This window comes from Saccopteryx bilineata, chromosome 3, assembly GCF_036850765.1.
Source record: "Saccopteryx bilineata isolate mSacBil1 chromosome 3, mSacBil1_pri_phased_curated, whole genome shotgun sequence".
Taxonomy (NCBI): Eukaryota; Metazoa; Chordata; class Mammalia; order Chiroptera; family Emballonuridae; genus Saccopteryx; species Saccopteryx bilineata.
Window position 1 is genome coordinate 306,995,081 of NC_089492.1, and position 24,497 is coordinate 307,019,577.

The 24,497-nt window shown below is 44.7% G+C and overlaps 1 protein-coding gene across 3 annotated transcripts; it reads left to right on the top strand.

Annotated features, from left to right (window-relative positions):
- The first annotated feature begins 11,371 nt into the window (after nt 1–11,371).
- On the top strand, nt 11,372–21,234 carry LOC136329272 (N-formyl peptide receptor 2-like). 3 transcript variants are annotated; one of them, XM_066265249.1, is made up of 3 exons: nt 11,383–11,409; nt 16,957–17,035; nt 19,412–21,234. In XM_066265249.1, the coding sequence occupies exon 3, from the start codon at nt 19,423–19,425 to the stop codon at nt 20,419–20,421; it is 999 nt and encodes a 332-aa protein (XP_066121346.1). In that variant the 5' UTR covers nt 11,383–11,409; nt 16,957–17,035; nt 19,412–19,422; the 3' UTR covers nt 20,422–21,234. The 3 variants fall into 3 exon arrangements, with proteins under 3 accessions (XP_066121347.1, XP_066121346.1, XP_066121348.1); XM_066265250.1 differs by lacking the exon at nt 16,957–17,035 and having other exon boundaries at nt 11,372–11,409; XM_066265251.1 differs by lacking the exons at nt 11,383–11,409; nt 16,957–17,035 and adding an exon at nt 12,185–12,229.
- The last annotated feature ends 3,263 nt before the right edge of the window (nt 21,235–24,497 follow it).

Here is a 24,497-nt window from a genome sequence, read left to right on the forward strand (position 1 = left end):
CCTGAGGTGGAGGCCATAGAGCCGTCCTCAGCACCTGGGCCAACTTTGCTTCAATGGAGCCTTGGTTGTGGGAGGGGAAGAGAGAGACAGAGAGGAAGGAGAGGGGGAAGGGTGGAGAAGCAGATGGGCACTTCTCCTGGGGTTCCCTGGCAGGGAATCAAACCCGGACATCCACATGCTGGGCTGACACTCTACCACTGAGCCAACTGGCTAGGGCCACTATTTTTATTTCTTCACCCTGTATTTCTCTACAACTCGCTCTAAAGATTCCTTTAACCCCACTATTCTACAGAGTGTGCCCTGCTCGAGCTCCCGAGTGCTTCCACAAACTGTGGTCCTTGATCTGGACAGTTCTCCTGAGGAGAGTGACTCTGGCTCTTATGGTCTTAGCAGAAGATACACAAGAGGGACCAGTGAGTGAACTGAACTAGCTAGTGAACTGAAAACAATTGGGTAACAGGAAACCAGGGCTCTTTGTGTTTCTCAGTGGCCCCAGCACACCAAGAATAAACGAACATGGCACTTGTTTTAACAGCATTTAGAGAGTAGACTTGGCCTCTTTAGACACTCAAGTACCTGGTTCTCCCCCTCGATCTTAATCCTCAATAGAATGCCGAAGTTCAAATCTCTCTCAACATCAAGGGTCAAAGGATCTGGGTGTCCAGGCCCCCTCTCTCTCAATGAATCAGGATAAATTAAAGAGCAAGCACCGAGGTGAGAAGAATCAGAGGTAAGTGATGAAAGGCAGAGAAGACAGTGAGAGAGACAGGAACCAGAAATGCAGAGAGAGCTCCGAGACGGGAGGCAGAGAAGCTGAGACAGCTGGACAACACAGAGCACTCCCCGCTCACCCACTGCTGCCATGATTAGTCCCATAATCCTCTGCTCCTGTGGAAGCTCACTGGTAGGCTCCTAGCCCAAAGCAATGGTGGCCATCTCCAAAATTTAAGTATTATCCAAAGGTATCAGAATAATATAAGGAATTACAAGGAGATGGAGAGAGAGACAGAGGTAGGATGCTTTCAATTATAACTAATTTATAATTTACAATTACACCTAACAGTGGCTTAAACCAAGACAATGTTCATGGTTTACTTGACAAGAATTTTGGAGATGGGTAGTGCTAGGTCAGGTTCTGTCTGAATATCATCAAGAATGAATCACATTTCTCTCAATACAATATAGTGGATTTCTTCCTGGAGATTGTCACCTCATGGCTTCAACATAGCTGCCATCACTCCAGACCTCACACTACAGCATCCAAAGCCAGGAAAATGTGGATGAAATGGGGAATCACTGAAGATTTTTCATCAGAAGTGAGATGTGTTCAGATTTGTATTGTATACAAATTTCTTTGGGGGTCCTACATAAAAGACAAATTTTAGAAGGCTGCCGTGGAAGGAAGGGTAACGTGGGGATGTGACCAAGCGTCAAAGAGAACCCAGATGAAAATGAACAATATGGCAGAGGGCACTGCAACAAATAGAGAAGAAGGGCCTAGATACTGAGGAGAAACAAGAGGCATAGGACCCCAAGGAGAGTAACTGATGGACTTCTGGGTATCTATAAAAGTCTGCTAAGTAGACATATTGAAAGGTGCTTAATGTCTCTCATCATCAGGGAAATGCAAATAAAAACCACAATGAGATTCCATCTCACACCTTTCAGAATGGCTATCATTAATAAATCAACAAACAACAGCCTGACCAGGCGGTGGCGCAGTGGATAGAGCGTCAGACTGGGATGCAGAAGACCCAGGTTCGAGACCCGAGGTTGCCAGTTTGAGCGCGGGCTCATCTGGCTTGAGCAAAAAGTTTGCCAGCTTGGACCCAAGGTCGCTGGCTCGAGCAAGAGGTTATTCGGTCTGCTGAAGGCCCACGGTCAAGGCACATATGAGAAAGCAATCAATAAACAACTAAGGTGTCGCAATGCGCAACAAAAAACTAATGGTTGATGCTTCTCATCTCTCCGTTCCTGTCTGTCTGTCCCTGTCTATCCCTCACTCTGACTCTCTCTCTGTCTCTGTAAAAAATAAAAATTAAAAAATCAACAAACAACAAGTGGTGGTAAGGATGTGGAAAAATAGAACCCTCATCCATTGTTCGTGGGAATGCAAATTGGTGCAACCACCATGGAAAACAGTACAGAGTTTCCTCAGAATATTTCAAATAAAACTACCCTGTGACCCAGCAATTCTACTTCTGGGTATTTACCCAAAGAAACCCAAAACACTAATTTGAAAGATGTATGCATCCTCATGTCCATTGCAGCATGATTTACTATAGCCAAGATATGCAAGCAACCTCAGTGCTGTTGGATAAAGAAGATGTGGCCCTGGCTGGTTGGCTCAGTAGATACAGCACTGGCTCAGCTTGTGGACATCCCAGTTCGATCTCTGGTCAGGGCTCACATGAGAAACAACCATCTGCTTCTCTCACCCTTTCTCTCCCCTTTCTCTCTCTCTTCCCCTCTCTCAGCCAGTGGCTTGGTTGGTCCAAGTGTCGACCTTGGGCACTGAGGATAGCTCAGTTGATTCAAGCATCGGCCCCAGACAAGGGTTGCCTGGTGGATCCTGGTCAGGGGCGAATGAGGGAGTTTGTCTCTCTATCTTCCCCTCCTCTCACTTAAAAAATAAATAAAAATTAAAAGATATGATGCATATGTACAATGGAATATTACTCAGCCAGAAAAAAAGAATGAACTCTTCACTTTGAAATGTAGCAAAAAGTTTACCTTTGCAGGAATGTCAGGAAAAGCTTACATTAGGGAGGGACCAGACACTTAGGGGAGTTTAAATCACAATGGTTGTTTGTAAAAGCCTAGCCACAGGCCCAGGGGCACCAGGACCCAGCTGTTCCTGGGAGATTCCTGACCCCAGCTGTCTTGAAATTTTACCAAGGACACCAGAATGGACTGTGGGGGACCAAAAAATCAACAGAGTATTTGGCAGTTTGGATTTTTGGGACAAAAGTGTGGGGAACTGGCTGCTGCCCAGCCCCCCCCCCCCCACTAAGTTGCAAAAGGCTGTGCTTCAATACTAATCCTGCCCTCTGTGTTCCCCAGAAGGACTGGAAGGAAGTTACTTCTTTGTGTAAGTTGGGATGTTTGAGTGTGGTGGGAGATTTTTACACTTGGTGGAGTTATTGGGTTGCCCTGAAAACCCAATTGATTTGCTAATGGCCAACTTTGCCCTGTAAATAAAGAAGGATGCAGTTTCTGGGGGAAGCCATGTTTTCTCAGCTCTGCTAGGGCGGTAATTTTCTGCTAGCAGGAACTGTGAAGCCCTCTCGAACCCACTTTTATATTCTTTAATTCTTTGTGTCTATTGTTTTCAATTCCGTACCATTCCCCCTCGGGACCTGAATATACTCTTCACGGCTGGCCTGCGGCAATGGGCTACATTGATGAGGCCTCTGCTACAGTAGAAAAAAACTTGCAAAGAAGGTGTTTCTTCAGCTGAACCCCCCTCATCCTGCTCATTGTCAAGTCAGTGACCAAGGCCATAAACCAAGATATGCTAATCTGAGCCTGTCCAGTAGCACCCAACTCCATGCCAGCAAATGCCTGCAGCAACCCCTATATCAGACACCCCTTGCAGCTCGGAGCTGACACTCTTTGTTGGTCTCAGCCCATCTGCACCCAGGCATTTTTAAAATAAACTTTCCTTTTGGAACACATTAGCCTTGTGTTTTGGGTTCGGCCCATGGTTTCTGCCTTTCAAAAACAAAAATGGATATACAGAAAACAAACTGATGGCCTCCAGAAAGGAGGGGTTTTAGGGGACTGGGTAAAAAAAGAAGAAGAGATTAAGAAGTACAAACTGGCAGTTACAAAACAGTCACGGGGATGTAAAGTACAGTATAGAGAATATAGTCAATAATATTGTAATAACTATGTGTGGTACCAGGTGGGTACTAGATTTGTCAGGGGGAATCACTTTGTAAGTTATATAAATATCTAACCACCTGAAACTAATATAATATTAAAAGTCAACTGTAATTGAAAAATAGAAAAGAAAAGAAAAGTCCAGCTATTCTTCTTGGAACTGAGGTGTATGCCCGGCATGTTTCACATAAGCCCTCTTTACTGAAACATGAGCAGGTTTTGTTCCTTGCTACCAAATGGCTTCTGATTAACCAGGATTTGCAGAAAATATGCAAAGACAACATGACTAGAGTGAAGAAAAGTAGAGGTCCTGGCCAGTTGCCTCAGTGGATAGAGCGTCGGCCTGGTGTGCAGACATTCCGATCAGGGCACACATGAGAAGCGACCATCTGCTTCTATCCCCTTCCCCCTCCCCCTTCTCTCTCTCTCTTTCCCTCTCACAGCCAGTGGCTGGATTGGTCTGAGCGTCATCCCTGAGCTCTGCAGATAACTTGGTTGGTCCAGGCATCGCCCCAAGACGTGGGTTGCTGGGTGGATCCCGGTTGGTGCATATGCATGAGTCGGTCTATCTCCCCTCCTCTTACTTAAAAAAAAAAGGTATAAAATTCTCAAATGGACTCCCATTCGAGAGCAGCCCCACTGCCTAACCTGGGTAAGGCCAAAGGGGAAGTGTCATTGGGGCTAACCTGGGGCAAGTTCTTGCCTGTGCTGCAGAAATATCACTGTTCTGGTGACAGAGGTCTGAAATGGCCTCTGTGAACAGCCTTGGCTTTCAGTAAATCGTGATGCCTGAGACGGTGAAGCCAGACCTCCAGGCCTGGACACCCAGGTCTTCCCTTGCCTTGTTCTGTGACTGGTCAAGTTATTCAACCCAGAGGTCAGCATATGTTTTCTGTAAAAATCCAGATAGTAAATATGTTATGTTGTACAAGCCCTCGGTTCTCCATCACAACTCCTCAGCTCGCTGTTGTATCACAAATTCAGCCATAGAAATATGCAAGTGATGGGTATGGCTGTGTGTCAATAAATTTGTTTTTAAGTGAGAGGAGAGGAGATAGAAAGACTCTTGCATACCTTCCAACCAGGATCCACCCTGCAACCCCCGTCTGGGGCCGATGCTAGAATCAACCAAGCTATCATCAGTGCCTGAGGCCAATGCTTGGACCAATCGAACCACTGGCTGCAGGAGGGAAAGGGGGAGAGAAGAAGGTGAGAAGGGAGAGAGAAGCAGATGGTCACTTCTCTTGTGTGCTCTGACCAGGAATCAAACCCAGGACGTCCATATACCTGACCAATGCTCTGTCCACTGAGCCACCAGCCAAGGCTTGTTTTTACATTTTTTTAATGGCTGAAGAAAGTAAAAGAAGAACATTCTGTGACAAATAAAAGTTTTATAAAATTTAAATTTTAGTTTTCTTAAATAAAGTTTTATGCCCTGGCTGGTTTTGCCAAGTGGATAGAGCGTCAGCCTGGCATATGGACTTCCTGAGTTCGATTTCTGGTAAGGGCACACAAAAGAAGCAGACGTCTGCTTGTCTCTCCCTCCTTCTCCCCCCCTCTTTCCCTCCTGCAGCCAGTGGTTAGACTGGTCCAAGCATTGGCCTCAGGCACTGAGGATAGCGTGGTTGATTCTAGCATTGGCCCCAGATAGGGGTTGCAGGATGCATCCTGATTGGAGGGAGTCTGTGTCCCCTTGTCTCATTTAAAAAAAGAGAGAAAAAAGTTACCATAGTGTGGTGATTTCAAAGAAAATGGCCACAAAATTCTTTGACACTTCTCCCACTGAGGTAGTATCTATTCCTTTTGTCCTTGAATCAGGGTGGGGTTGGGACTGCTTTGACCAGTGGCATGGGGTAGAAATGATGCCACATGACTTGGGTTAGAAAAAGCCTTGAAGCTTCTACTGGTTGTCTTGGAATAATCACTCTGCAGGAAGGCAGCCTCTTGCAAAAAACCTGACTGCCTCGAGGCCACCCGGCTAGAGGGGCCTTGTATAGGTCCTCCAGTCAGCGTCATTCCAACCCGGGGACCAGATGTGTGAACGAGGGAGCCTCCGGATGACTCCAGTCTGCAGCCTTCAAGTCACCCCTAAACGTTTGAGTCTTTGAGGCAGACACGAACATCTCCTCTGTTCCTTAGTCTAGTTTCCAGGATCCATAATTCTTGAACACAATAAATTAGTCATTGTGAGATAATAAATGTATATACTGCTCACAAAAATTAGAGGATATTTCAAAATGAATATGGAACTATAAAATCCTCTTTCTTTTTTGTATTCTTCTGTAGTGAGAAGCGGGGAGGCAGCGAGATAGACTCTCACATGCGCCCAACTGGGATCTACCCAGCATGCCCATCAGGGGGCAATGCTCTGCCTACCTGGAGCGTTGCTCTGTCACATTCTAGCCATTCTAGCACCTGAGGCAGAGGCCATGGAGCCATCCCCAGTGCTGGGGCCAACTTTGCTCCAATGGAGCCTTGGCTGTGGGAGGGAAAGAAAGAGACAGAGAGAAAGGAGAGGAGGAAACATGGAAAAGCAGATGGGCGCTTCTCCTGTGTGACCTGGCTAAGAATTGAACCTGGGACATCTACATGCCGGGCTGATGCTCTACCACTGAATCAACCGGCCAGGGCCTCCCCTAATTTTTGTGAGCAGAAATACATATATGTATTTCAAGATGTAGTATATTGTATATGTGTACATATGTCTCTGCTCCAATATTCACATACACATACAGATATATATATATATACACATATATGTACAACATATATGTGTATATATTATATATATCAATACATATGCCTCCTGGCACAGAGCTCCCCAAACCCTTATAAATTCTCACAAGTACTAGAGCACTAGGAGCACCTTTTGTTCTAATGAGGTAACTGAGTGTGGTCCTGGATGGGGCTGGTCACGAGAAAGACCAAGCCATGATTAGAAGCTTGGAATGCCCAGCTAGTGCCCCCAACCCCCACTTGTCCAGAGACAGGCGAGGGTCTGCAACCAGTTAGTATTGGCCATGCCCATATGAGAAAGCCTTAGTACAATCTCAACAGTACACAGTTTGGGGAGCTCTCAGGGGGGTGGACATGCCCACAGCTGGAGGGTCAGATACCACAGCTCCACAGACACAGAAGTTCCTGTGCCCAGACCCTGCCCTATGTATGTCTCCACCTGACTTTCATCTGTATTACCATATCCTTTAATAAAGTGATAAACGTGTTTCCCTGAAATCTGTGAGCCACTCTAGAAAACTAATCAAATCTGTGGAAGGGGACATTGGAACCTCTGATCTGTAGCTGGTTGGTCAGAAACACAGGGGACACGAGGTCGTATTTGACATCTGAAGTGTGTGGGGAAAGGCTGTGGGCAATCTTGTCGAACTTGAGCCCTTAAACTGTGGGATCTGATGCTACCTCCAGAATTTAGTTAGGAGACCTACGTGGTATGGGAGACCAGCTTGTTATTCTGGGAAAAATCTCCACACATTTGGTGACCCAAAGTAAAGTGTTCTATGTAAAAGCAAAGGAAACACAATTAAAGAAAAGCACACAATGGGGGGAAACTGGGATTTTCCCTACTCAATTGTTTTACATAACTGTTTCCCAATGGTTTATCATGTAGCAATAGAAACCGAAACCCCGGGCCTGGCAGGTTGGCTCAGCAGTAGAGTGTAGGCCTGGCCTGTGGAAGTCTTGGGTTCAATTCTTGGTCAGGGCACACAGAAGAAGTGCCCATTTGCTTCTCCACCCCTCTCCCTCTTGCTTCTCTCTCTCTCTCTCTCTCTCTCTCTCTCTCTCCCTTTCTCTTCCTCTCCTGCAGCCATGGCTCAATTGGAACAAGTTGACCCCAAGCACTGAGGATGCCTCCATGGCCTCACCTCAGGTGCTATGAAGAGCTTGGTTGCTGAGCAACAGAACAATGCCCCAGATGAGCAAAGCGTCATCCCCTAGTGGGCTTGCCAGGTGGATCTCGGTCAGGGTTCATGCAGGAGTTTCTCTCTCTGCTTCCCTTCCTCTCACTAAATAAAAAAAGAAAGAAAGAAACTGAAACCCCAATCAAGAAATGTGGAATTCAGCATGGCCAGGGTGGCACAATGGATAGAGTGTCGACCTGGGATGCTGAGGTCCCAGGTTCCAAATTTCAAAGTTGCCAGCTTGAACGCAGGCTTGCCAGCTTGAGCACAGGATCACCAACATGATCCCAAGGTCATTGGCTTGAGCCCCCTGGTCAATGCACTTATGAGAAGCAATCAGTGAACAACTAAAGTAACGCAACTATGAGTTGATGCTTCTCATCTCTCTCCCTTTCTGTTTCTTTGTCTCTCTCTCTTTGAAAAAAAAAGAAAAGAAAGAAAAAAGAATTGTGGAATTCATAAAGAGCTCTCCTTCTTCATTTCTCGTAACCACCCAGTCACCAAGGTTGTTGGCTAAACCTGGACAACTCACAAAACCACCACCCCCATCACACTACTCCTGACCGGGGGGGGGGGGTTCAACAGCTTCACCCTGATTTTTTGCAAAGTCTTCCACTCTAAGATCTCTGCCTCCAGTTGGGGACATTCTCAATTCCATCCCTTTGCAGGACTCTAGGACTTCATTTTTCTCTGAAGCACACACCCAATAGGCCCTATCCTGCTTAAATGGCTTTTCATTTTCTTAAGGAGAAATCCCAAGTCATTCTTGTAGCATTCAAGATCCACTAAGCGATGACTCCTGTCACCTTCTACAGACTCATCACTTATTGCTCTCTCCCTTACACGTGCCCCATAACCACATGTCACCTACTTCTTGGCCCCTTCCTGTGAGCTTTCATTCCCCTGGGCCAGCAAGGCAACCCTCTTTCTCCTCTTTGCCTGAGTCTCTATGACTCAGCCTAGGTGTCACCTTCTCCTGGAAGTGACCCTAGACCGTCAGTCTGAGTTGGTTTTTCCTTTTGGGGGATCTCATAGTGACTCAGTTATCTCTCTAGCGCTACACAGACTCCCACTCTTCTGTGACTAAGCACTTCATTCTCTAATATCTGCACCTGCTTGGTCAGCTTCTCCAAGGTAGAGCCTGTAACTGATTAATCTCTATATCCCCAGAAGCCAGCAAGGGAGCACCTCTTTTGAGCCAACACCTATACAATACCTACTACCCCTAGTTCTTTGATAAGTGAACTCCATTTTATTCAAGCATCAATGTACCTTCATCCTAAGCCAATTCAGTCAATCAAATTTTAAAACAAATTTCCCAGAGATTGATCTACAGTTGGGTATGTCACTCAGTTCTGCTAATAAAAGGTAAGAAGAGGTCCTGTATAGCTTCTAGAAAGATTTTCTTCATCATTAAATGAGAGAGGTGTGTGAATAGAGTCAATTTTTCTGAATCTGGAAATTATGTTGATGTGATGTCTGGAACAGTGGCAGCCATTTTGTGGTCATTTTCAAGAAATCCCCCCAAAAAGAAAACCAATAGGATAATAAAATGGAAGAATTAAATTAAACTCAATTCCTATTCAGACTCAGAACGTACTACCTTCAAATTTTTCAAAATAATAAATTTCTTCATGGTTTAAGTGATTCACAGGTTTGTTGTAACTTATACTTGAAAACATCCAATTGGACAGGGATTTGGGGAAGACAAAAAAAATTGTATTCTCTGTTTCTCTTGAACTCTTGTTTTCTGTCTGTCCACCTTTCTCCACAGTTGTATCCACTGGGTTTGAGAACAACACTATAATATATTCTGATAGTACTTAAAAGTTTAGAAAGGGCTCACCTAACCTGTGGTGGTGCAGGTGGATAAAGTATCAACCTGGAATGCTGAGGTCGCCAGTTTGAAACCCTGGGCTTGCCTAGTCAAGGGACATGTGGAAGTTGATGCTTCCTGCTTCTCTCCCCTTCTCTCTCTCTCTCTTTCTCCTATCTAAACTGAATAAATAAAAAATATATTTAAAAAAATTTAAAATTTTAGAAAGGGTTCATTTCCTCAGATTCATAAATTACCTTCTTCAGGGGCAGAATTTTAGAAGCTCAATCTTGGCCATGGTGTCAGGTGAAGGATCCGTTCTCTGTATTGCTGGTTACTGTTTCTTTTAGCACCACCATAATATAAAAAGGAACCTGGTCTTTGTCTCAGGTTCTTGGGACAAAGCTAAAACCCTTGCAGATTCCTGAGCAATAGAAGGGTCTTATTTTACTTATAAGAAGCCTCTTTTGATCACACTAGGATATTTGCTAATGAGGTGAGTTTTGGTGGGCCCTTAGATAAGCCTCAATGGGACCAAGTGTTTGAAGCTTTGGAACTTTTAGCCTCATACATCAACTTCTGGGAAGGGGAGGTGGGATAGAAGCTGGAGACTAAGCTCTATAAAAACCCTCGAACAATGAGATTCGATGGCGTTCCAGGACAGTGAACACATCAAGGTATCGGGAGGGTGGTGCCCCAGAAAGAACATGGCAGCTCCACAGACACACTCCCCACATGCCTTGCCCTCTATGTCTCTTTCATTTGGCTGTTGATGAGTTGTATACTTAGTTTCTTTTTTTAATTTTTAAATTTTATTTAGGAAATTAATGGTAACATGGTGACATTGATCAATAAGAGTACATAGGTTTCAGGTAAACATTTCTATAGCTTTTGGGCTATTGATTATGTTGCATATCCATCACCCAATGTCAAATAATTTTCCCTCACCTTATATTTGTCCCTCTTTACACCCTTCCTCCCACCCCCTTTCCCATCCTCCTTTCCCATATCCCCCTCCCCCTGGTAACCACTTCACTTTTATCTGCATACTTTATAATACGCAGGTCAACATATGTAAACTGCCCTAACTTCTATGAGCCATTCTAACAAATGATCAAACCCAGGGAGACGACCAGGGCAACACCTGATTCGTAGATATTCAGTTAGAACAGTTTGCAACCTGGGACTTGCAATTGCCAACTCAAGTGGGGGCAGCCTCATGGCACGGGGCCCTGTACTTTGTGGGATCTGAGCCTAATTCCAGACAGGCAGTGTCAGGCTGAACTGAAGTGTAGAACACCCAATTCGGGTCCGCAGAGAACTGGAGAATTTCTTAGTGCAGAACAAACCCACACATTTGGTGTCAGAAGTGTTCTGTGAGTACAAACACAAATTTTTGTTTAACCGTCATCTCTGGTTTTTTGTTGCCTGTGTCTCATTCTTCTTGGCTCAGTAATTGTTTCTTTCGTTTTCCTGAATTTCTGAAAGAGAAAGGGCCTGAGCTCCCAGCATCCTGACCATAGGCTTTTGGAGGACTGAACTCCCGTCTCTCACGGAAGGTGGGAGGTGAGAGGCATAGACAGACATTAAATTTCTAAGGAGATTATGCTGACAACATATTGAGAGTGCTATATGGAAATTGAAAGAAGCTCTGAGTTTCTGTCACCTGATTGATTCAAGCCCATTGCCCCTCCCTTGACCTTCAATAAAGCATTTGTAACTGGGCGTTCTAGCCCCAGTTACTCCATAGGAAGCCAGAAACTGGCCACAGGAACAGAATCTCAGCTGGCGGTAAGTTGGAAGACTGACAATTTAAAATTTTTTATTTGAACATCTCCTAGGTGGCAGACACCTCCTGAACTCTGTGGCAGGCTGTCCAATACGGCATCCACGGCACAGAGGATCAGTGAGCTCCTGTTAGTCTGACCTGAGAGGTGCTGTAGGCAAAAATGAATTTAGTATAGTCAAGACTTAGTACAAAAAAAAAAAAAAAGAATACAAAATAGCTCATTGATGATTCTTATATTAGTTATATGGTCAAATTATATTCTTTTTGCTATGTTGGGTTAAGTCAAATATACAATTAAAATTAATTAATGTGTTATTGACATAAATGTCTTTTACTTTTTAAAAATTTGCAAGTCACACATGTGTCTTGCATGTAGGACTCACACTGATGTTTTCATTAGACAGTTACTGTAGAAAGATAGCACTGGAAAAAATGGTGATTTGGGGAGTATGCGTACTAATGTGGAGGGTATTTAAAATTTTTTAAAAAGCAAAATGGACAAATAAACAAGGACAGTACATGGTGAGACAGGCTGTGTGTGGGGTAGCTGCTTTGCACTGTGGGTCAGGTAGGCCCCCTCTGCGGATACAATATCTAAGCTGAGATAGGAATGTTGAGAAAGAGCCACATGTGGGAAGCTTCAAAGAAACGGCATAGTGCACAGTGCGAAGAAGGAACAAAGAATGCAAAAGCCCTGCAATGGCAGTGAGCTCAGCACACGCACAAAATCAGAGGAAATGAGTGTGGCTCCGTCACAGCGTGTGAGATGACAGCGAATGTGTGAGGTCCAAGGGCTACACAGGGCAGACCCAGGAGTGCTTGGTAAGCTTGAGTTAGGACTTTAGAAGCCACTGGAGGGTGCTGAGCAGAATAATGTTATGCTATGATTTGTGTTTCTAAAAGATTATTTGACTTACACTGAGAGAATTATGGGGAGGGCAGCATCGGTGGTAAGAAGAAGCTATTTGCAGCCCTGCAGGTTTGCTCAGTGGATAGAGCGTCAGCCCAGTGTGCAGACATCCCGAGTTTGATCCTCAGTCAGGACACACATGAGAAGCAGCCATCTGCTTCTGTTCCCCTCCCTCTCCTCCTTCTCTTCCTCTTCCCTTCTCTCAGCCAGTGGCTTGATTGGTTCGAGTGTCGGCTTCATGCCCTGAGGATAGCGCAGTTGGTCCGAGCGTCAGCCCCAGATGGGGGCTGCTGGTTGAATCCAGATCAGGGTACATGTGGGAGTCTGTCCCTATATATCCCTTCCCCTCACTTAAAAAAAAAAAAAAAAAAAAAAAAGGAGGAGGAAGCGGAGAAGAAGAAGCTATTTGCAGGGTTAGTGCAAATGTGCAGCCAGATGAGAACCGTGGACAAAGGTAGTGGTGATAAAAATGATTCCAGGTGTTGACTCAGTTTCTTTGTAGATAGAATCAATTGACTTGGATTGGATTGGATGATCAGGGAAAGGGAAATCAAGGATAAGTGTTAGATTTGAAAATTTAACAGATGTTTAGGCTCCACACCAACACAGCATATTGGGAGAGTGGCAGATATGAGAGGGGAGATGAATTAGGAGTTTGGTTTAGGCAATGTTATGTCCGGAGTGCTTATGAGATTTCCATGGGGAGATGTCAAGAGTCAACTGGTCAGCCTGACCAAGCGGTGGCGCAGTGGATAGAGTGTCAGATGGGGACACGGAGGACCCAGGTTCGCAATCCCAAGGTCATCGACTTGAGTGCGGGCTCATCTGGTTTAAGCAAGGCTCACCAGCTTGAGCCCAAGGTCGCTGGCTTGAGCAAGGGGTTACTCGATCTGCTGTAGCGCCCCGGTTAAGGTACATATGAGATAGCAGTCAATGAACAACTAAGGTGCCACAATGAAGAATTGATGCTTCTCATCTCTCCCTCTTCCTATCTGTCTGTCCCTGTCTCTGTCACATACACACATAAAAAGAGTCAGCTGGTCATATATCAGACTAGAACTGTGGGGGGAGGCCAAGGCTGGTCACATCAATCATAAGTTATCTATACCATACTACAAGCATGGCACAGGTGACATCATCTCTGAATCAAGTAGAGAAGGGGGGAATCAAGTAGAGAGGGGTACGAGTCCTGGAACACTCCAACATTGAGAGTTAAATTTAGAGGAGAAAAAGCAAATAGGTAAAACTGAAATGAGGTGGCCTATGGAGCTATCAAGACAATCAAGAGTGTGTACATTTTATCCTCTAAAGGCACAAGAAAAATGTGTTTTAAGAAGGAGGAAGGGGTTTGTGGGTTCCACGTCGCTGAGATATCAGGATAAGAACCAAGAAGGCATCATTGGAGGTACTGCATGCGGGCCGTGAGCATCCTTACAAGAAGTGTAGTCTGTGGAGCGCTCAGGGCCCAAGTCAATTTGGAGTGAGTTTGCGAGAAAAGCGGAGGCGACAAATGGAGACACTGCCCTCTAGTGTTTGAATGTGAATCGTCTTCACTGAAAGAAGTTTCTTGAGAGAATGGGGCTGACGCTGGAAAGGAACAGGGGCCAAAGATGGTTTCATTGCGAAAGGAGGGGATGTGATCGTGTGTCTGTGACAGAATGAGCTGTAGAAAGTCTTGGGGATGTGTCAGCAGAAAAGGAAAATGAGACCGCAGGAGGGAAATCCCCAGGAAAGGAACAGAGAGAGGGACCCAGAGCAAACGTGAAGGGGGACATGAACAAGAAGTCTTGATTCATTCACTGAATGAACGGGGATGAACAGGAACCCTCTATTCACTGTAACGGGTACAGGTAGATTGGAGGGTGTGGTTGAGAAGAGGCTAAAAATTTCACAGTTATTGCCATCTTCTCACTGAAATATGAGGCAAGGGCATCAGCTGGGAGCAGGAACGGGGAGGAGGTTACGACGTGAGAAGATAAAGCAGAACTGAAACAATTATTTCAAAGCATGAAAATATGAACATGATGAAGAAAGAGTCAAATAACAGGGAACTGCTGTGTCTCCACGTGAAATCTGTGGTCACAAATCCAGTTGCCCCCTTAATCATTGTGGCATTGGGCAGGCTACTTCCTCTGCCCGGGTCATGGATGATGACACTATTCCCAAACCAAAGGTGCTGTTGTTGGAGTCGATAAATTATCCAGTGAATGGCACCTTTTAAGAGTCATAAATAGCAGCCATCATAATCCATCCGAGGACCAACTGCCCTCACAGGTTCTCACCCAGCCTGCAGTGATGGGGTGGGCCCATGATGTCACAACTCTGCCTCACTGGCCTTTCCCCACTTGTCACTGCACAATCATCCTCCTAGTTGTACCAAGATTTTTAAGTGGATAACATAGAGCTGATTAAGCTGATCATACCTTCTGAGGTCCTTGCAGGATTTTGACTGGGTAGGTAGAGAGAACTGGTCCTGTCGTGGGTAAGTTATGAGCACATTTCTGGTGGAATCCATCTACCCGAACTCAGATTCAGGCTCTGCCTCCTTTTACCTGGGGGCTTTAAACGACTAATGTAACTAGCTTCAGTCTTCAATTCCTCATTGGTACAACGGTTATGCTAATTGTCACTAACAGGATCCAGTATTTACAAAATCACAGTATGCTTAGCACTTTCCATAGTCACACATGCAGTCCTCGAGAGCCATAAGAGAGGAGTTGTGATGCAGGTTCACAGGGGAGCTCCTGTCTACTCTGCCATAAGAAAGGATGAAATTCTGCCATTTGTGACAACATGGATGGACCATATTATGCTAAGCAAAAAGGTCAGTTAGAAAAGCTATAAATTATATGATTTCACTCATATATGAGACATAAAACTGAAACTCATAGACACAGACAACTGTATGGTATGGTGGTTACCAGAGGGAAAGGGGTGGGGGGAGGTGCAGGGGGCCAAATACAAGGTGACAGGAGGTGGTTTGACTTTGGATGTTGGGCACACAAAGCAATATATGGATCATGTATCATTGAACTGTACACTTGAGCCTGACCAGGTGGTGGTGCAGTGGATAGAGCATGGGACATGGAGGACCCAGGTTCAAAACCCCGAGGTCACCAGCTTGAACTCATGCTCACCAGCTTGAGCACAGAGTCACTGGCTTAAGTGTGGGATCATAGACATGACCCCATGGTGGCTGGCTTGAGTCCAAAGGTCACTGGCTTGAGCCCAAGGTTGCTGGCTTAAGCAAGGGGTCACTCGCTCTGCTATAACCCCTGGTCAAGGCACATATGAAAAGCAGTCAATGAACAACTAAGGTGCTGCAACAAAGAATTGATGTTTCTCATCTCCCTTCCTGTCTTTCTGTCCCTATCTGTCCCTCTCTCTGCCTCTGTCACACACAAAAGAAAAATAAGAGAAATGTACACTTGAAACCTATATGATCTTATTAACCAGCAAATTTAATTCAAATAAATTTACCTAAAAAGAAGGAAATATGAGACAATTATACATTGAATAAAGTAAAAAAAAAAAAGATAAAAATATTGGAAAAGAAAAGAAGAGCCTGTGGCACATACAAAAGGTTCATAAGTACCAATTATGATTATTATGAGCATTGTTCTTGACCTGACGGTGAGCTTCTTCAATGCGTGGTCCAGGATTGAGTCCCAGGACACAGGACAGAGGCTGGTCAGCATCAAGACTGTCCATGTGTTAAAGACCCTTGGTTCAGCATAAGAGATGGATTCTCATCTAATCCTCATCTAGAGACCAATTTCACCTGAAAACCACCCCATTCTTTCTGTAGAAGAGGAAACTGTAGTTTGAAGAGATGTCCCTGACTAAACACTCGTATGGGGCATGTGTCAGAGAGGAGATTGGAACACAGACTGACCTAACTCCTGAGCCCAGCACTCGACACTGTAACAGTGATTCTCAACTGGGGATGATGTTCACCCTTAGGAGGCATTGACAGTTTGGGTTGTCACATCTAGAAGGGGTTGCTACCGGCTTCAAGCAGAAGGAGGCCAGAGATGCCGATAAATTTCCTACAATGTACAGGACAGGCCCTACAACAAAGAATTCTCCATGCAAATGTCATGAGGCCAGGACTGAGAAACCCTGCACTTTGTTACACAATACCCCATAGGAGACTGGGTGGAAGGGACTAGTGAAGACAGGAAGAAAAGAAGAGAGACTAAAAAGGGAAGGAATGAGGCAAACTGTTCTACTAGGGTCAGATCATCTCCAGGAGATCTTGGGGGACCCTTAAAAGGCAGTGTTTACACTGGCAAAGGCATTGGCTCTGGGATCGGTTCAATCTGGTTTCAGAGTTTGCTGTGTCCACAGACGGGTTGGGCTCTCGATGGTGAGCAAAGTGCTGGAACCCCTGGGCCATGGCTTCCCCTTGCTCAAAGAGGGACCATAATGGAAGTCTTGCAATGTTATTACAAGCATTAAATGTACAAAAGTGCTCAAAAACTGCTGTTTCTAAGCTGGAGGTGGAATGGCCGAAGTTAAGATGATTCTCAAATGTTGAGGCAGGCCGTAGCAAGTTACCCCAAATTTTATGCAAAGAGATGCTAGGACGAGTTTTTGAGCGTGCCTTTTCACAGCCGCCCTGATGTTTCCCATAAAGCTCACAGCCCATACTGCGAGGAAGTCTGGCCAAGTGGAATGGAGAAGTGCGTCGCACAGACATCGGGTTGAATCTGGAGGTAATAGTTATAGGTGTGATCTGGTTAGGAGGCAGACACTACATTTTTGTGGGTTCTTATTTTGGGGGGGGGACAGAGACAGAGAGAGGGATAGATAGGGACAGACAGGCAGGAAGGGAGAGAGATGAAAAGCATCAATTCTTTGTTGCGGCTCCTTAGTTGTTCATTGATTGCTTTCTCATATGTGCCTTGACACAGGGGCTGCAGCAGAGCAAGTGACCCCTTGCTCAAGCCAGCGACTTTGTGCTCAAGCCATTGACCTTGGGCTTCAAGCCAGTGACCATGGGGTCATGTCTATGATTCCACGCTCAAGCTGGTGAGCCCACAATCAAGCCAGCAACCTTCAGGTTTCAAACCTGGGTCCTCCATGTCCCAATCTGACAATCTATCCACTGCGCCACCACCTGGTCAGGTTGGGTTCTTATTCTTAATAGCAAGAAAATTTATGCTGAAAGCTCACCAGGATATCTTGCCCTGGCATTATTGTCCAGGATTTATTCATATCCTACTGCTAAAACGCTCCTGTGCAAAGCAAAGCAAATTACACCTGCCAGTGAGACTAATTAGGATGTGGCTCCAAAGATGGAGAGGAACATCTTCCCTGAAGAGTTAGAAACTAAATAAAATTGAGTGTGGTCAGCACAGAAGAATAGAAGAACAGAGGTCAGGTGGGAATCCAGCAATGTCTGTCACAGCTCTGTGGTGGAGGGAGGACTTGGAAGCCAGATCAAGCTGAGGTGAAGTCCTTCCTCTACCACTTACTAACACAACTGACCTTCTAGGTCTCATAATTGCTCTGAATATCAATGTATCTTTATGAAAGCTAGAAATAATAGCCATTATACAATATAGTAGTATGTAGGTCAAACTGGATCCCCATATACAAGCTGATCCCAGGTTATGAACAATAAGGTTCGGTAGGTTTGTTCTTAAGTTGACATTGTATGTAAGTTGGAATAGGTATATTTACCTATTAAACGCAACTTAGATAGATGTTTGTCTTAAGAGAGTTTTTTTTTGTTGTTTTTTTTTTTTTTTTTTTGCATTTTTCTGAAGCTGGAAACAGGGAGAGACAGTCAGACAGACTCCCGCATGCGCCCGACCGGGATCCACCTGGCACGCCCACCAGGGGGCGACGCTCTGCCCACCAGGGGGCGATGCTCTGCCCATCCTGGGCGTCGCCATGTTGCGACCAGAGCCACTCTAGCGCCTGGGGCAGAGGCCACAGAGCCATCCCCAGCGCCCGGGCCATCTTTGCTCCAATGGAGCCTTGGCTGCAGGAGGGGAAGAGAGAGACAGAGAGGAAGGCGCGGCGGAGGGGTGGAGAAGCAAATGGGCGCTTCTCCTATGTGCCCTGGCCGGGAATCGAACCCGGGTCCTCCGCACACTAGGCCGACGCTCTACCGCTGTATTTTTACCTTTTTGTGCATATAAATACTTAAACATTTTCAAACCTATAGAATCTATCTCACTTGTAACTCAGGACTTCCTGTATATACAACTTGACCCTCACTTAATATAATGCATGGTCTCTAATAAGACCTCACAAATATCAACCAAACTTATTACTCTCGTATTCATTATGCTGCCAACACTAGAGCTATATCATGGGTGAAACTCTTTGCATTTCAAACAGAGAAATGCTCCATATCAAACAGAGAAAATGAAAAACAGAGGGTTGAATGTAGAGAAGGGCCCCCTTCGCCGACCTCCTCTGGCACAGAACCACAGGGCTACATATTACCAACAACTATTCAAGATCCTCTTTAGGCCCTGGCCAGTTGGCTCAGCGGTAGGGTGTCGGCCTGGCGTGCGGGGGACCCGGGTTCGATTCCTGGCCAGGGCACATAGGAGAAGCGCCCATCTGCTTCTCCACCCCCACACCCTCCCTCCTCTCTGTCTCTCTCTTCCTCTCCTGCAGCCAAGGCTCCATTGGAGCAAAGATGGCCTGGGCGCTGGGGATGGCTCCTTGGCCTCTGCCCCAGGTGCTAGAGTGGCTCTGGTCGCGGCAGGGCGACGCCCCAGAGGGGCAGAGCATTGCCCCCTGGTGGGCAGAGCATCGCCCCTGGTGGGCGTGCCGGGTGGATCCTGGTCGGGCGCATGCGGGAGTCTGTCTGACTGTCTCTCCCCGTTTCCAGCTTCAGAAAATTCCAAAAAAAAAAAAGATCCTCTTTAAGTATAAACTTAAACCACACTCTAAAACTTTAAAGACTAGCCAAATAATAGGTCAGAGCTTCTCACAGAGGGGAGGACTGGTGCTGGAGAGGAGTCTGGCAGAGGTTTGGAAAGGAAGTTATTGTGGAAGTTGATGTTGGCCTGAACAGAAATGCTGTAAGGGACTTTCACTGCTGACATTCTCACTGTCAAATGTTTCAGGTGCAGGCAAGATGACAACTGGCTACACTGCTCCACAGATCATTACATTGGTGGCCCAAGGGATCACCTGTGTCCTCGGCGTCCTGGGCAATGGGCTTGTGATCTGGGTGGCTGGGTTCCGGATGGCACGCACAGTCACCACCTTGTGCTACCTGAACCTGGCCATAGCAGACTTCTTCTTCTCTGCCACTCTGCCATTCTTCATGGTTGCAAATGCCATGAGAGCACAATGGCCTTTTGGCTGGTTCCTCTGTATGTTAATTTCCTTCTTGGGGGACACAAACCTGTTTGGCAGTGTCTTCCTCATTGCTTTCATTGCCCTGGACCGCTGTGTTTGTGTCCTGCACCCCGTCTGGGCCCAGAACCACCGCACTGTAAGTCTGGCTAAAAAAGTGATCCTTGTGCCCTGGGTTCTTGCACTAGCCCTTACCTTGCCAAGTGTCATCTTCACCACTGCAGTACATGATGAAGGGAAGGAATACTGCGGTTTCAACACTGAACTCTGGGGTAACCTCACTGAAGAAGAGAAGTTGCAGAAGTTCTTCACCTCATTAGCAAGCATTGGAATCAACCGGTTTGTCGTTGGCTTCACTATACCAATGTCCATCATCGCTATCTGCTATGGACTTATTGCTGCCAAGATCCGAAAAAAAGGCATGAGTAATTCCAGCCGTCCCTTACGGGTCCTCACTGCTGTCGTGGTTTCCTTCTTTATTTGCTGGTTCCCCTTTCAACTGTGTCTTCTCCTATACACAGTCAGCATCAAAGCACTATTGAAAGGAAAGTACCAAATCCTTTTTCTCCTGTTAGGCCTAACAGGCTCCCTGGCCTTCTTCAACAGCTGCCTCAACCCAATGCTCTATGTCTTCCTGGGTCAAAACTTCCGAGAGAGACTGATCCAGTCCCTGCCTGCTAGTCTGGAGAAGGCCCTGACTGAGGACTCAGACCCGATCAGTGAAACAACCAAATCTGTTTCACCTCCTACAGAGGCCGAGCTACAGGAGATCTGAGGAGGTGACTGGGGTCATTTTTGAGCTCTGACCACTCCTACTTTGCCCCCCATTCCAGCTTCATCTTACCTTGGGTCATACTGAGTGTTAGGTAAAATTTTCCCAGCAAGACACCACAGAAAGAGGCTGAGAGCCCCATTATTACATTCAGAGTTTATTAAGAGAACATATATGAGGTTCATCTTGGGTGAGATCACATCGATGTCCTTAGTGCCACATGGCAGGCAATAAGGAGTTTATAGGACAGGGCAGGATGGCTGGGGGTACTAGGGAATTACCACTTTAGATAAAGAAAAACTGCTTTATATATTTTCCCAGGTCACGGTGAGGGCCCATTCTAGGAACCAGCATGCCTGGGGCACAGGGGAGGGGTTGGACAGTCTCTGAGGGGATTTACGGGAACCATTCTCTGTTCTGGCCTGAATCTACCTGGATTTAGCTAGCAATGTGGCAGCAGACATATCAGTAAATAGTCTATTCTCCACACTGAACCACTCATCATAAGAAAACACTTTGGTGCCCAGTTTGGGGGAAGAAATGGACATATGTGTATATTGCTGTCATTTCTGGTTCTGGCACCTCAGCCTATACCCTGGGGTATGTGGAGGTGGGAAAGAGTACAAAGGGAGAGAAGAGAAAGAATGATGGGAATCTGTAAAGCTTAGAAGAGAGAGTATATTAAGGGGAAATTTTTGGTATTTCACCATAAAGTAAGATGTTTGCTATATATTCTTTTCAGCTATTTTTTTTATCTGACCACAGAAGTTTCCTAGTCCTGATATACTAACAATTTTCTTCTTTTCTTAATCATGAATAACTATTGAATTGTATCAAATGCATGTTCTGCATATATTAAGATGATCATATTATTTTTATCTTTTTACTTACATTATCATAAACTATATTCATTTTTTAATGTTAAACAACCTTTATATTCTTAGAATAAAGCACACTTGATCATGATGTATTTTATATATTTCTAATTAATCTCACAAAGTAGGTTTGGAATTTCTGCATTTATTTTTATGTAAAGATGGATATGCTCTATTTTCCTTGAATGTTTGTGTCAGGTTTTACATCAAAAGATGCAAAAACTGCTGGAAGTGATACCTTTAATTCTATTCTCTGGTTTTGCATCCTTTATAAATGTATAAAGAAATTCATCAGTGATGCCAGTTGGGTCATGGGTTTCTTTTAAGACTTCTAAACATGTTCAATTTCTTTAATACTTATTGGACTATTCATGTTTTCTATTTCTTCTACTGTCAATTTTGGTAACCTGGGACTTTCAAGAAATTTAGCCATTTTATCCGTACTGTCAAATTTATTAGTATGAAAAAGTATGATAACTCTGTACAGTCCATGGTATAGTTATCTTTACATATTAAGAATATAATCTATCTAAGGACAGGGTTTGGGCTTTATTGTTCATGAACGGATCCTGATATTGTATATGTAAAATAGTGCCTGGCATGTGATAGACATTCAATAAGGAATTATATAATTAATGAACCAATAAATAATAGTACACCCAGGTATCAACTGAGAAACTATCTAATTTAAATTAGCTCTGAATTAATAATGACTTGTGCCATGTTTGTTAAACTGTCAATCTCATTTCCAAAATTTTTATAAACCCTCCTGTGGTTAATATTCTTATGAACACCTCAGATTTTGACTTTATGTTTCACATAAAGTACTGTGGCTAACTGTTGACTGATGTCTTTGTTTTGAAATAAATCAACCTGCATTAGTACTCAGTCTTTTTTCTTGGTTTCTGCAAGTAATTATTCCCATGCTGCTAACTACTGTGTAACATAACATTCTGATACATTGGCAAAATATGAACTCAAAATAAATATTCAAATACCAAAAAATTATTTGGTCTTTGTTTCTTGTTCTTGCCACAGGGCTTCAAAATACTTGCAATTTTGGCCCTGGCTGGGTTGCCCAGTGGGTAGAGAGTTGACCCAGTGTACCAACATCCCAGGTTCAACCTCTGGTCAGAACACACAAGAGAAGCAACCATCTGCTTTTCTTCCCTGCCCTATCCCCCTTTTTTTCCTCTTCCCCTCCGGCAGCCAGTGGCTCGATTGGTTCAAGCATGTCCCCAGGTGCTGAGGCTCTAGCTCAGTTGGTCCAAGCATATCAGCCTCAGGTGCTAGCATTGGCCCCAGGTGGGTGAGGGGTGGATCCCTGTCAGGGCACAGGCAGGAGCCTGCCTCACTATCTCCCCTCCTCTCGCCTAAAAAATAAGTAAAAATATAACTTGCGGAACCTAACCCTAACTCCAGAGAGACAGTCTCAGAATTGAATTGAATTGTAGGATACCCAGTTCAGGTCCACAGAAAATTGGAGAATTTCTTGATGTAGAACAAACCCACACATTTGGTGTCAGAATTTTTGTGTGAGCAGAGAAACAAGTATTAGTTTAATGATTAATTGTTGGTTTTTTTTGCTTGCTTCCAAATCCTGTCATCTCAGTAATTGTTTCTTTCATTTTTCTGAATTGTTGAAAGAGAAAGGGCCTGGATACCCAGCATCCTTGACCACAGACATTGAGAGGACTGAACTCCTGTCTCCCATAGCAGGTGTGAGGCAAGGGAAATATTCAGATATTATTTCTAAAAAGAATGAGCTGGTTACATATCCAGAGTACTTCATGGAAATTGAAAGAAGCTCTGAGTTTCTCTCACCTGATTGGTTGAGCCCCATTGTCCCTCCCTGTTTTCCTTCAATAAAGCTTCTGCTGAAGCGCTCCAGACTGTTACTCCACAGGAAGCCAGGAACTGGCCACAGGAACTGGATCTTGGCTAGTGCTAAATCCGAAGCCTGACAATTTAAAATTATTATTTGGACATCTATGTGGCAGATACTTCCTGAACCCCACAGCTTGACTGTCCAATATAGAAGCTACTCACCACATATGATTATTGCTCTCTTGCTAGTCTGACCTCAGATGTGCTAGAGTCAAAATGTATTTAGTAGATTCAAAGGCTTAGTATGAAAAAGAAATGCAAAATATCTCATTGAAAATTCTTAGATTGGTTATGTGTTTAAACTATATTCTTTTTTCTTTTCTTTTTTCAGAGACACAGAAAGAGAGTCAGAGAGAGGGATAGATAGGGACAGACAGACAGGAACAGAGAAGGATGAGAAGCATCAATAATTAGTTTTTCATTGCAACACCTTAGTTTTTCATTGATTGCTTTTTCATATGTGCCTTGACTACGGGGCTACAGCAGACTGAGAAACCCCTTGCTCGAACCAGTTACCTTGGGTCCAAGCTGGTGAGCTTATTTTTTTTTTTTTGCTCAAACCAGATGAGCCCATGCTCAAGCTGGCGACCTCAGGGTCTCAAACCTGGGTCCTCCGCATCCCAGTCCAACGCTCTATTCACTGCGCCACTGCCTGGTCAGGCTAAACTATATTCTTTATGTGTTGAGTTAAATAAGCTATATTATTAAAATTAATTAATATTTTATTAAAATTTATTTCTTTTCATTTTAAAAAACACTGTAACTCACATATGAGGCTTACATTAATGGTTCTATGATACAGAGTCACTATAGAGATAAAACACGGAAAGAACTAGGCAGTCGTCTGTAGCATACTTAGTAATGTGGAGGGTATTTTAAATAAAAAAAAAAAAACAATGAATGAACAAATGAACAAAGACGGTGCCTAGTGAGATAGTTGTGCCTGGGGGATGATACTATTCCCAAACCAAGGACACTGCAACTGGAGTTATATTGTCCATGAATAGCACCCTTTAAGAGTCACCAAATAGCAGCCATCATAATCCATCCGGGGACCATCTGTGGCACACAGGTTCTCCCCCAGCCCGCACTGAGAGAGTGGCCCATAATTTTACAACTTTGCCTCACTGGCCTTTCCCCACCTGCCATTAGAAAATTATCCTTTCTTGTTGTAGCAACAGTTTAAAACCAATGCTTTAGACATTACTGAGCATGTTATATCTCCTGAATGACTTGTGAGGTGCAGTGTGGGAGGGTAGAGAGAACTGGCCCTGTTGAGGAGTCTGAAGTGGGAGGAGGTTAGGAACACATTTCTGG